Source organism: Oryctolagus cuniculus, chromosome 5 (genome assembly GCF_964237555.1).
Source record: "Oryctolagus cuniculus chromosome 5, mOryCun1.1, whole genome shotgun sequence".
NCBI classification, from domain to species: Eukaryota; Metazoa; Chordata; class Mammalia; order Lagomorpha; family Leporidae; genus Oryctolagus; species Oryctolagus cuniculus.
This window is the reverse complement of record NC_091436.1, coordinates 123,486,881-123,500,376: the sequence shown is the minus strand read 5'-3', so window position 1 is coordinate 123,500,376 and position 13,496 is coordinate 123,486,881. Positions and strand designations below refer to the sequence as shown.

The 13,496-nt window shown below is 38.3% G+C and overlaps 1 protein-coding gene across 6 annotated transcripts in view; it reads left to right on the top strand.

Moving 5' to 3' along the window:
- The window catches only part of SLC25A27 (solute carrier family 25 member 27), a 33,988-nt gene that overhangs the window by 8,109 nt on the left and 12,383 nt on the right, over positions 1–13,496 (top strand). For all 6 annotated transcript variants that reach the window (XR_011388668.1, XM_051855667.2, XM_008263006.4 and 3 more), the window contains 2 exons: positions 2,960–3,082; positions 5,771–5,883. Coding sequence is in view for 5 of the 6 variants with exons in the window: in XM_051855667.2 (XP_051711627.1) it covers positions 2,960–3,082; positions 5,771–5,883 (236 nt within the window). In the remaining variant the exon portion in view is untranslated. The remainder of the gene's footprint in view (positions 1–2,959; positions 3,083–5,770; positions 5,884–13,496) is intronic.

The window sequence follows — 13,496 nt, the reverse complement described above, 5'->3', positions numbered from 1 at the left end:
GCACAGCTCCAGCTGTTGCAGCCATCTGGGGAGTGAACCAGTGGATGGAAGACCTCACTGTCTCTCTCTGCCTCTCTGCCTGTCCTCTCTCTGTGTAACTCTGACTTTCAAGTAAATAAATAAATCTTAAAAAAATAAGATGGCAGCATTTTACTAACAGTAATTATTTTTATTTTTATTTTTGTGCTTTGTAGATACAAATTCTAAGAACATGGTGATATTCCCTTCCTCCCTCCCTCCTACCTCTCACTTCCACCCTCCTTCCTTCCCCCTTTCTTTTTGTTTTTAGTTTTTGAGGTAACATTTTAAATTTACATTTTAGTAGAAAGGCTTAATACTTCCCCCAAAGAAGATGTTTAACAAGTAAAAGGCAAAAAGACCCAAGTTTAGTGGAATATAGACAATGGCTATAAACAGTAATTGAATGGAAAAATGACCATTTCACCTATACACAGTAAATTTTTTAAAATCACAGATCATTAAAATTATAGTAGTGTAACATTCTTAACTGTTGTTTGACAAAGGTATAAAGCAAAGTTTTATAAAACTAAATTTGTAATAATACTGATACACGTAGACATTTCTTTCTTTTATCTTTTTTGTTTGGTTTTTAAGTTACAGCTCCCACATATAAGGGAGAACATGCAGTATTTGTCTTTCTGGGTCCAGCTTATTTCACTCAACATGATATCCTTCAGTTGCATCCATTTTGCTGCAAATGGTACAATTTCATTCTTTTTTATAGCTGAATAATATTCCATTCTGTATATATATCACATTGTCTTTATTCATTCATCTGATTATGGACAACTTGGTTAATTCTAAAGTTTGTTCAATGTGAACAAGTGCTTCTATGAATATGGTACTGCAGGCATCTCTTTGATACATTGTGTTCAAGCCTTTTGGGCATATACCCAGTACTAGGATTCCTAGATCATAAGGCAAATCTATTTCTAGTTTTTTAAATAAATCTTCACACTGTTTTCCACAGTGGTTGTACTAATTTATATTCCCACCAACAGTGGATCAGCATTCCCTTTGTTCATATCCTCTCCACGGCATTTATTACTCTTTGTGTTTTGATTTTAGCCATTCTGACAGGGGTGAAATGATACCTCATTGTGGTTTTGATTTGCATTTCCCTGATGGCTAGTGATGTGGAGCATTTTTTCATGTATTTGTTGACCATTTGTATTTCTTCTTTTAAGAACTGTCTATTGAAGTCCTTTGCCCATTTCTCAACTGGGTTTGTTTTTTTGTTGTTGAGTGTTTTTTTTAAGTTGCTGATACATTCAGGATATCAATCCTTGACTGGAATTTTTTTTTTCTTTTAAGACCATGAATATATAATCTCACTCTCTTCAGGCCTGTAAGGTTTCTACTAAGCCTTATGTTAATGTAATTGGTCTTCCTTTATATGTAACTTGATGCTTTTCTCTCTCTCTCTCTTTTTTAAAGACTTATTTATTTATTTATCTGAAGGACAGAGTTACAGACAGGCATAGTTACCGAGAGGTCCTCCATCTGCTAGTTCATTCCCCAAATGGCCGCAGTGGCCGGAGCTGGGCCAGGCCAAAGCCAGGAGCCAGGAGCTTCTTCTGGGTCTCCCATGTGGGTGCAGGGGCTCAAGCACTTGGGCCATCTTCTACTGCTTTCATAAGCCATAGCAGAGAGATGGATCGAAGTAGAGCAGCCAGGACTTGAACCAGTGCCCATCTGGGATGCTGGCACTGCAGGCAGCAGCTTTACCCACTATGCCACAGCGCTGGCTCCTAAATCATATTTTCAATTTATTTTTTAAAGCTTTATTTATTAATTCATTCATAAGGCAGAATTGCAGGGAAAGAATTAGAGGCAGAGAGAAACAGAGAGAGATCTTTCATCTGCTGCTTCACTTATTTCTAAAATGTCTACAACATCTAGGAGCTAGGTGCTCCCTTCTGGGCCTCCTAGATGAGTGACAGGGACTCAAGAACTTGAGCCATCACCTGCTGCCTTCCCAGGCACATTAGCAGGAAGTTGGATCAGAAAAGAGCAGCCAGGACTTGAACCAACACTCTGTTATGGAATACTGCCATCACAAGCAGTGCTTAACCTATTGTACCACATTGCCAGCCCCATAAATCACATTTTTAAAATAGTGTCTGACATATAACAAGCATTTAGTAAATGCATTATTGTTATCTCTGGGGAGGCATATAAGAAATTAGTCATTGTGATTACTTCAATGAAGGGGAATTAAGGATAGGGTCAGAAGGATGCTCTTTATACCTATTTATACCTCTTCAAATCACTTTCAGGTAAAGAGGTAGGAAGTACCTGTTTTCCCTAAAGAGATTGTTAAAATAATCTAGGTAAAGGATAACAAGTTTAGCCTGATAAAATAGCCGCAGGAATGGAGGAAACAGGATAGATTCAAAGCCTGTTGAAGTAATCTCCTCTTGCTCACTGTTTGTTCTGTGAGGAGAGGAGAAAGAATGAGTTCCTAGGAATGGAAAGAGGTTTTCTTTTTCTTTTTTTTTTTTTTTCAAAGAGAAGAATGTTTTCAAACACCCTTCACTTGGAAAACTTCTAAAGAAGTCATTGTTAAAGTGTGACTCACCAGATTTTGTCTGTTAGACTCATCACATCTACGCTGTTTTTATTCCACTTTAGTTGAAATTAAATTGCAGCTAAATTATTAGTTCAGATGTTTCTATCTTTGGAATAACTGCTCTTTCCTTTGGATTTCAGACGATGCAAGGCCTGCAATTTCAAATATTAATTTTTACTTTTCTTGGTGCTTTAACTCTCCCATCAGTAAACAGCCAAATGGTCTACTTGCCTTTGTAGTTTATTTGGGTCTTTTACTTTGTCTTTAAATCTCTTACCCAGGATCTGTACAAGCTGAATGTTGATTCACTATAAAATCTGTGACATTAACGGCAACTTAAAAAAATGCATCTCCTCTTCCAATTAGGAAATCAGTAATTGGAGGGATGATGGCTGGTGTTATTGGTCAATTTTTAGCCAACCCAACTGACCTAGTCAAGGTTCAGATGCAGATGGAAGGAAAAAGAAAACTTGAAGGAAAACCACTGCGGTAAGTTCTCCAATTGGCAGATACCTGTTTTATACCCTTTGCCATCACTGTGTTTTAAACCTTTATCTAATGGACTTACCATTTTTGTAATCCAATTTTAAGTGAAGTTATTAATGCTGCTAATCTGGAAGTTATATTCATTAAGAGAAGAGTTCAGTTGGATCTTTTTCTTTGCACAATGAAGTTCGCTACCAGACACCTTATATGTGGGTATAGCGTCTTGCTACTTTTCCCAGCCAAGACATGTAGACTTGTCCTCTATTGCAGGTTTATATAGTTTGATCATGAAAATTTTCCCTGACATGAATCCCTGTTTTATCATTGTGGCTTGGTGTTAGGAAGTCACTTAATAATACTGGTCTCTCAATTTTGTCTTTATTCATTTATTAATTTGTAAGATTTATTTTATTTATTTGAAAGAGTTACAGAGAGAGGTAGAGACAGAGGTCTTCCAACCTCTGGTTCACTCCCCAGATGGCTGTAACAGCTGGAGCTGAACTGATCTAAAGCTAGGAGCCAGGAGTCAGGAGCTTCTTCCAGGTCTCCCACATGGATACAGAGGCCCAATGACTTGGGCCATCCTCCGCTGCTTTCCCAGCACATTAGCAGGGAGCTGGATTGGAAGTGGAGCTGCCTGGACTCAAACCAGTGCTCATATGGGATGCCGGTACTGCAGACCAGGGCTTTAACCCACTGTGCCACACCGCTAGCCCTGGATTTTGTCTTTAAAGGGGACTCTCTCTAAAAGTTTTCACTGCAGTTAACATACCTGGCTCAAACAATCTTGATTTCTTTTCCTTTCTCTCAGAAAGAAGGGATGTGGCAAGATCAGACTTGCAAAAGGTTCTAATTTCCTCATCTAATCCCATTTAACCTACATCTTGAGGCTTTCTTTATGAAATTTTAAGGAAGATTTTGTGATGTTTTTGTGATATAAAATCCTCCTGTGACATGACCCTGTATTATTGAAGTCTGCCTTTTTTCAAAGGGCTTCATGTTCAACAATTGATTAGAATATCACTTAACTAATTTTCCCTGGAAAATGGGTAAGATCTTGCAGATAGAAAACCACTCCCAGGAAATAGGGAATGTGCAGGATGACAGGCTGAGTATGAAGGGGTCTGCTCCTCGGGACACTCCAGATCTGTGGCCAAGGCAGAGGTGAAGGATTTGGGGCTCTTTGGGAGTTTACCACAAACTACTGCCCTCTACTGGGAAATGAGGTTGGGCTGCTGCAGCACGGGCTCCCTTTCAGCCTTCAAAGAAATGGAGAGAACATGCAGAGGAGAAAAGGGCACCACTCTTCTATTTTTGTTTTATGACAACTTCTGCTTACCAAGTGGTGGGGAGAAGCTCCCCCCATCCCCAGAGATCAGTTTTCTACTCTTCATCCCTAATGTTGGAAATTTGGGGTTTGACTGAACTTAATGTTATAGTAGAGATTGTGAACCCTGCAATCAGACAGCCTGGGAGTCAAAGTCACACTTTACCACATTTTAGCTCTGTAATTATAGTCAAGTTCCTTAGCCATTCTAAGATTCAGTTTCCTTAAATGTAAATTGAAGAAAAATACATACCTCATGGAGTTTTCTGAATGAAAATTTGTCTTCTATATATAAAATGCCTGGTGTTCAATAAGTGATCAATAAATTTCAGGTACAGTGATCATCATTTTTTATCATAACTTATCATGTGGCATAATAGCAATTATGCATATTCTTTGGTGAAATCCAGACAGTATAATGCCTGAGTAAATCCCACACAGCTAGTAAGTGGAAAAGGTGGCGCATGATTCTAGTTTTTCTGACTATATAAAATCTAAAGGTTTCCAAATTTGGCTCATGGTTCAATACCATTTTTCATCTGTCTCCAAAAAAATCAAAATATGGATATGCTAGTGAATTTTCATAGAGCCACAATTATTCAGTTTTCAGAATTCTCATTAGATTGTCCTTCCTACTTTTTTATCTTAAAATATCATTTCTTTTATAATACTAAATGAGATTAAGAGAGAGAAAGAGACAGAGAAAGATAGAGCTCCCATCTGCTAGTTCGCTCCCCAAGTGACCACAATGGCTAGGGTTGGGCCAGGGCTAAAACCAGAAGCTAAGAAGTCAGTCCAGCTCACCCATATGGGTGGTAAGAACCCAGTCACTTGAGCCATTACAGCTGCCTCCCATGACCTGCATTAGCCAGGTATCCTACCAAGTATTGAACTCAGACACTTTAATATGGGACATGAGTGTCTTTTCCAGTAGCGGAAGTTGTGGGCTAAACATCAACCTGACAATGTTTTATTTAGGTTGCTATTTGGTGAAATTTAAACACTTTCAGATTGTCTGAGTCACCAGTAAAATGAATCCAGAAGTTTCATGACCACTGTTTTTTTCCCATAATTAATATGTACTGATAATATAAAAGATCAGGAAAGGTATTTTAATCTATTTCATAATCTGAGAAGAGGATCATCCAATTTTCAAAGATTTCCATTACAAATATTTAAATCATATATTGGCCTTTGAATGTAAAGGATTGTTAAGTATATTTGGAAGTTAGATTTATATGTATTGCTTTAATTCCTAAAAATTATGCATAAGATGTTGTTACAGCTATGGGTGAAGCTTATCCTGTTGCATTCCATATACAGGAATACATAGAGTTTTCACATTTTATTGTTATCTTCCTTAGATTTCGTGGTGTGCATCATGCATTTGCGAAAATCTTAGCTGAAGGAGGAATACGTGGACTTTGGGCAGGCTGGGTCCCCAATATTCAAAGAGCAGCGCTGGTGAATATGGGAGGTAATAGAAACTGTTGAATTCTGAGAAGTTCTAATTGCATTAATAGTTACAAGCACTTAACAGGGCAATGAGATTTTTTATTTCATTATTTTTGATAACAAAGGTAAGGCTACATATATGTTACAATGTTATAACTGAATAGCTTCCATAGAGCATTTTCAGTTTCTACAGTGATATATGATAAGGATTTCCTAAACAAACTGTGTGTCAGTAAGGAGATAGCACTAAACTGTTTTTAAAGGCTCTTCTCTAGTGACTTTCCTTCAAGATTAAAACTGATACATATTACTATCTGATGGTCATTATATACAGACTGTCCAACTCTTTCTCTTGCTTAATCCCGCTCCTATTATTATAATCCATCCTGCACAACCTACCACCCCAGGCTGGCAACCTGAACATTCCCTTAACTCATGTCCCTACTCCCACTTCCTATATTCATTACCAATTTCTTCCCTCTTTAAATGCTTCTTAAGGTTCTTCCCCCTTCCATACATAATACCTTAGTGTCCTTAAGACGATCATTTCCGTGATACTAACCATCCAAATCGCTCAACTAGGCCACTGCCATGGAATTGGTCTCTTCTTTCTTTCTCTAATTGTGCTCAGTATCTGATCTCTCTAAAACACAGATTTGAACATGTTATTGCTGTCCCTAAAACCTTTCACTGCATTCTGATCTCTCAGAGAATAAAGTACAAATCTTGGAACATGACATAACAGGTCTGCGAAATCCTCTCTTCAGAAAATGGAGCAGTTGGGCCCGGTGCTGTGGTGTATTGGAGCTAAGCCTCCTTCTGTGGCGCTGGGCTAAGGAAAAGGGCGCAGAACAGAGAGGAGACAGAATACAAACTGGCAGCCAGATAGAATTTATTCAGAGAAAATAAATCCACAGAGGTCGACCAACTGCCATCATGCTCACAGACTGAACCAGGCACCCAGAGACCCAGGCACTGGCAGGCTGGGCCTTTTTATATCTTAGGTGGGCTAGGGGTAGGGGTGGGGAGCAGTAGGCAGAGATGAGCTTCTCTATCTATACTGGTTTTTCAGCTTTGGCCCACTGGCTTCTAAACCTGAGAATGAATGCAGGGGGTGGGGTGGGGAACAATACAGGATGTGAAACTAATCTGATCTCTTAGAAGAAGGCAGGGGTAACAAGAACCTAAAATGGCTGAAGCTTATGTCCTTGTTCTATCAGCCATCATCTCATATGGGCACTGGTTCGTGTCCCGGCTTCTCCTCTTCTGATCCAGCTCTCTGTTTATGGCCTGGGACAGCAGTGGAAGATGGCCCAAGTGCTGGGGCCCCTGCACCCATGTGGGAAGACCTGGAGGAAACTCCTGGCTTCTGGCTTCAGATTGGCCCCTCTCTGGCCATTGTAGCCACCTGATGAGTGAACTAGCAGATGGAAGATGTTTCTCTCTCTCTCCCTCTCTCTGTAGCTCTGCCTCTCAATGAAAAACAAATAAAAAATATATTTTAAAAATAGAGCAATTAATTGATTCTGCTGGGAAGAGTGAAACAGAAAGTCAGGAGGTAAAATGTTCCACTGCCTGCATATGGCAAGGTGTTCTTGCTCTCTGCTTCCTGTCCTTTTCCCTCTGCTTCTTGGTTTCCTTCCATAGATTCTTCAATACTTGGCTCAGGTGTCTTTTTCCCCAGTGTGTTTTTCTTGGACCTCCCTCCCCCACCACAACACTTTTCCCCACACCTACCGTGGTAGATACCCCTTTATGTGTTTCTGTAGTCCTCTGGCTTCTCACCACTGTTGCTTGTACCTTACTTCATTGCTTTCTGTGTATCTACATCTCTCATATGATATGAATCTCTTAAAAGCAAAGGCTGTGTTTTGAGTCGTCTTTATTTTCTCAGTTCCTAATATGTAGTCAGTAAACACTTGATGAATGAATTAAACAATGAAATAATCCTTTCCTGGACCAATGATATGATTCTAAGAAATTGAGAAATAGCATTTTTGAGAGTTCCAGCAACTAATATCACTTAAACATCCAAGGAGGTAAATATACTGTTTTTCTATTTTATCCATTTCTGTTTCATGCATTATACTGTTGTATATTTTGATTTTTGGCAAACCTTCCTGATTATAATTTCTTCATTTATTGTTTCAAATCTATTGCAAACCAGATTTTTTTTATAAGTTTCAGCTATTTACTCATGCACCCGAACCATGTTCCTTCCCTTTTCTTCAAGATCTCAAAATATGTCACCATCATTTTATTTGGACAAACTAGAATCCTAGGCATGAGTTTCAGTTCTTTCCTTCCACATGTTCCTTATATCCAGTCAGTCATTAACTCTAGTCAGTTCTGTCTTCCAGATATATCTCACATTCACACGCTTCTCTCTGTCCCTGAAGCCACTTGTTTGTTCACAAATGATTTGTCTCCTATAGTATAATACAGAAATGTCCTAATGCATCTGAAACTGGTTTTATCAACGTCACCTTTGCCTATCATCTTATTTAGACATTTAAAAACTCAATTTTCATCCTCATTGTCTCCATAAATGCCAACTCCGTTTTTTAAATTATTTATACTCAAAACCTTATAGTCATCTTTGCTTTCTTTCTTTTATCACAGATTCTATCTGCTGGCTAATTCTTGTGATTGTACTATCAAATGACAAAATTATAACTTTATTATAAATTATAGCTTTATTTTCAATACTAAAATCAAGTAACACTTCATTCCATAAAATAAAATTAATGTTCCAATTAGCTGAACAAACAAGGTTTCATAGACAGAAAAGGGCTGAAGAAAATGAAAAATAAACAAACCAAAAAGAGAATTGGTTATTTCAAAATTACTTTCCTTAGCAAATGGGGACAGGAAGACAAAACAATGGGAAAACAATTGGTTAACATGAAGTTACTTTAGGTTACCTCATTTGTGTAAGGATTAAGGCAGAGGGAATTTCATTATCAGGTCAACTGAAACTGGCTTTCCTGGATATGTGATTAATGTCTCTAACTCTGATTTCTTAGAAGATCAAATAAACAGCTTGTTTCAGCTTAGTACAACAGAACTTTAGAGTAAGTGACTCCATTTTGATTTTTTGCCTGTCTTTCTGGACTTAATATGGAAGCTTATTGCAAAAAAAATGGCCTTTTATAATTTTTATTTGACTACCTTCAAAATTTATTTAGACTTTGCCTAGGACTCTACAACTGCATTTCTAAACCATCATCAACTCTTATCATTATCAAATCTACCTTGTCTCCCTACAAATCCTTTCTTGAGAGAACAGCCAGTAGTTTTATAACCACTCAAAATTCAGAATCCTCCACTGGCTTCTGATGCTCCAGTCATCTGGACTGTCAGTCAGTTCTAACTTTGAAACTGCAAAAGTAAAAGGACTTTGTCTGAAAGTATTAGGAATTGTAATTTGGGAGACAGGTTCAGATAACTCTGAATCAGTGTTCAAAACAAGGAAGGATACTGAATGTTGAGAAAGAACAGGAGCTACATGAGCATGAAAGATAAAGTATGTATAAACAGAATGGAAATGTACATAATGCATGATTTCCAGAGACTGTTGATAGCCATTATGAGCCCCTGGGCACAGTGTATTTGTTTAATCTGTTTTGTTATTCCAGATCCCTACAGTCAAAGGGTGGAGGTAATGAATGTTTAATGTTCCAGACAGCAGCTGGAATCACACAAAAATCCTGTTTCCTAATGGCTTCCTGACTCCATTTTGAAAAGTTCTTTCAATATTGCTTTCATCTTAATTTTCCTTTTATTTTTACAGTTCTGCTACTTCTCTGGCTCTTGCACATTCTGTTTCTGTTAGACCAATCTTTTGGCTGTTCCTCTAATCTCCCAAGCTGACACTTGACTAAAGTATAGAAGACGTACATCTCATTTGCCTGGAACACTTACTCTTAGATATCTAGTATTTGTTTTCTCATGCTTCCTTTAGATCTCTGCTCAAATGTCACCTTATTGAGAGGCCTCTCTGATCACTTTGTTTCAAATTCCTATACAACATTCTCCCTACCCTCTAGGACTCCATTTCCCCTTTCCTTGCTTTATTTAACTTCATAGAATTTACTTCAATATCTAGAAACATGTTGAAAAACCATGTAGTTCATGTCGTTTGTTGTCTCATTCAACAGAGTGCAGGGATTTCTGTTCATTTTGTCCTTTACTGTTTCCCCAGTGCCTGGAACCGCATCATAAATTTGGTAGGCACTCAAATATTTGGTGAATGATCAAGTGTACCTGTCCATTCTCGCCTCATTACAACATACTTAGCTATACTTTAGAGTGGGTAATCTTTCTAAAACTACAGAATTGTCACTGCCTGTTTAACCTCAATAATTCATCGTTATCATTAGAAAATATCATAAAAGACCTTTTTTCATAAGTGACAGGATCTCCCTACTGAATGGGGAAAAGTTGGAAGCATTTCCACTGAGATCTGGCACCAGACAGGGATGCCCACTCTCACCACTGCTATTTAACATAGTTCTGGAAGTTTTAGCCAGAGCCATCAGACAAGAAAAAGAAATTAAAGGAATACAAATTGAGAAGGAAGAAGTCAAACTATCCCTCTTTGCAGACGATATGATTCTTTACTTAGAGGATCCAAAGAACTCTACTAAGAGACTATTGGAACTCATAGAGAAGTTTGGCAAAGTGGCAGGATATAAAATCAATGCACAAAAATCAACAACCTTTGTATACACAAGCAATGCCACGGTTGAGAAAGAACTGCTAAGATCTATCCCATTCACAATAGCTACAAAAACAATCAAATACCTTGGAATAAACTTAACCAAGGACGTTAAAGATCTCTACGATGAGAATTACAAAATCTTAAAGAAAGAAATAGAAGAGAATACCAAAAAATGGAAAAATCTTCCATGCTCATGGATTGGAAGAATCAACATCATCAAAATGTCCATTCTCCCAAAAGCAATTTATAGATTCAATGCAATTCCAATCAGGATACCAAAGACATTCTTCTCAGATCTAGAAAAAATGATGCTGAAATTCATATGGAGGCAAAAGAGACCTCGAATAGCTAAAGCAATCTTGTACAACAAAAACAAAGCCGGAGGCATCACAATACCAGATTTCAGGACATACTACAGGGCAGTTGTAATCAAAACAGCATGGTACTGGTACAGAAACAGATGGATAGACCAATGGAACAGAATTGAAACACCAGAAATCAACCCAAACATCTACAGCCAACTTATATTTGATCAAGGATCTAAAACCAATTCCTGGAGCAAGGACAGTCTATTCAATAAGTGGTGCTGGGAAAACTGGATTTCCACGTGCAGAAGCATGAAGCAAGACCCCTACCTTACACCTTACACAAAAATCCACTCAACATGGATTAAAGACCTAAATTTACGACCTGACACCATCAAGTTATTAGAGAACATTGGAGAAACCCTTCAATATATTGGCACAGGCAAAGAGTTTCTGGAAAAGACCCAGGAGGCACAGGCAGTCAAAGCCAAAATCAACTATTGGGATTGCATCAAATTGAGAAGTTTCTGTACTGCAAAAGAAACAGTCAGGAGAGTGAAGAGACAACTGACAGAATGGGAAAAAATATTTGCAAACTATGCAACAGATAAAGGGTTAATAACCAGAATCTACAAAGAGATCAAGAAACTCCACAAAAACAAAACAAACAACCCACTTAAGAGATGGGCCAAGGACCTCAATAGACATTTTTCAAAAGAGGAAATCCAAATGGCCAACAGGCACATGAAAAAATGTTCAAGGTCACTAGCAATCAGGGAAATGCAAATCAAAACCACAATGAGGTTTCACCTCACCCCGGTTAGAATGGCTCACATGCAGAAATCTACCAACAACAGATGCTGGCGAGGATGTGGGGAAAAAGGGACACTAACCCACTGTTGGTGGGAATGCAAACTGGTCAAGCCACTATGGAAGTCAGTCTGGAGATTCCTCAGAAACCTGAAGATAACCCTACCGTTCGACCCAGCCATCCCACTCCTTGGAATTTACCCAAAGGAATTTAAATTGGCAAACAAAAAAGCAGTCTGCACCCTAATGTTTATTGTAGCACAATTCACAATAGCCAAGACCTGGAACCAACCTAAATGCCCATCAACAGTAGACTGGATAAAGAAATTATGGGATATGTACTCTTTAGAATACTATACCGCAGTAAGAAACAATGAAATCCAGTCATTTGCAACAAAATGGAGGAATCTGGAACACATCATGCTGAGTGAAATAAGCCAGTCCCAAGGGGACAAATATCATATGTTCTCCCTGATCAGTGACAAATGACTGAACACCAAAAAGGAAACCTGTTGAAGTGAAATGGACACTATGGGAAACGGTGACTTGATCAGCATAGCCCTGACTGTTAATGAACAACTTAATACATTATCCCTCTTAGTATTTTTTTTGTCTGTTCTACTTAATATGACTGGTTTAATTCTGTAATTAATACACAGTTATTCTTAAGTGTTGAAATTTAACTGAAATGTGATCCCTGTTAAACATAAGAGTGGGAATAAGAGAGGGAAGAGATGTACAATTTGGGACATGCTCAAGCTGACTTGCCCCAAATGGTAGAGTTAGAAACATACCAGGGGATTCCAATTCAATCCCATCAAGGTGGCATGTACCAATGCTATCTCACTAGTCCAAGTGATCAATTTCAGTTCGCAATTGATCATAATGAAAGGACTAAGAGTCAAAGGGATCACATAAACAAGTCTAGTACCTGCTAATACTAACCGATAGAATAAATAAAGGGGAGAGTGATCCAACATGGGAAGCGAGATACACAGCAGACCCATAAAATGGCAGATGTCCTAAACAGCACTCTGGCCTCAGAATCAGCCCTTAAGGCATGCGGATCCGGCTGAAAAGCCCATGAGAGTATTTCAGGCATGGAAAGCCAAGACACTCTGGCAAAAAAAAAAAAAAAACCACAAACCACAACACCTAAATGAGGGATCTCTGTGAGTGAGATCCCAGTGGAAAGAACTGGTCTTCAAAGAAAGAGATACCTTTCTCTGAAGGGAGGAGAGAATCTCCACTTTGACTATGACCTTGTCTAAACAAGATAAGAGTCAGAGAACTCAAAAGGCTTCCATAGCCTTGGAAACTCATGACTGGAGCATAGGGAGATTACTGATGCCATAAACAGGAGTTTCAATTTGTAAAGTCAACAACAGGAGTCACTGTGCACTTTCTCCTCATGTAGGGTCTCTGTCCTTAATGTGCTGTACATTGAGATTTAATGCTATAACGAGTACTCAAACAATATATTTCACTTTGTGTTTCTATGTGGGTGCAAACTGTTGAAATCTTTACTTAATGTATACTAAACTGATCTTCTGTATATATAGAAAATTGAAAATGAATCTTGATATGAATGGAAGGGGAGAGAGAGAGCAGGCAAGGGGAGGGTTGCGGGTGGGAGGGAAGTCATCGGGGGGGAGGGGGAAGCCAATGTAGTCCATAAGCTGTACTTTGGAAATCTATATTCATTAAATAAAAGTTAAAAAAAAAATAAGTGACAGGATCTCAATTCCACTTAACTTAGACTCAAAGAAGAATTTATCAGACAAAATATTAAAAAGT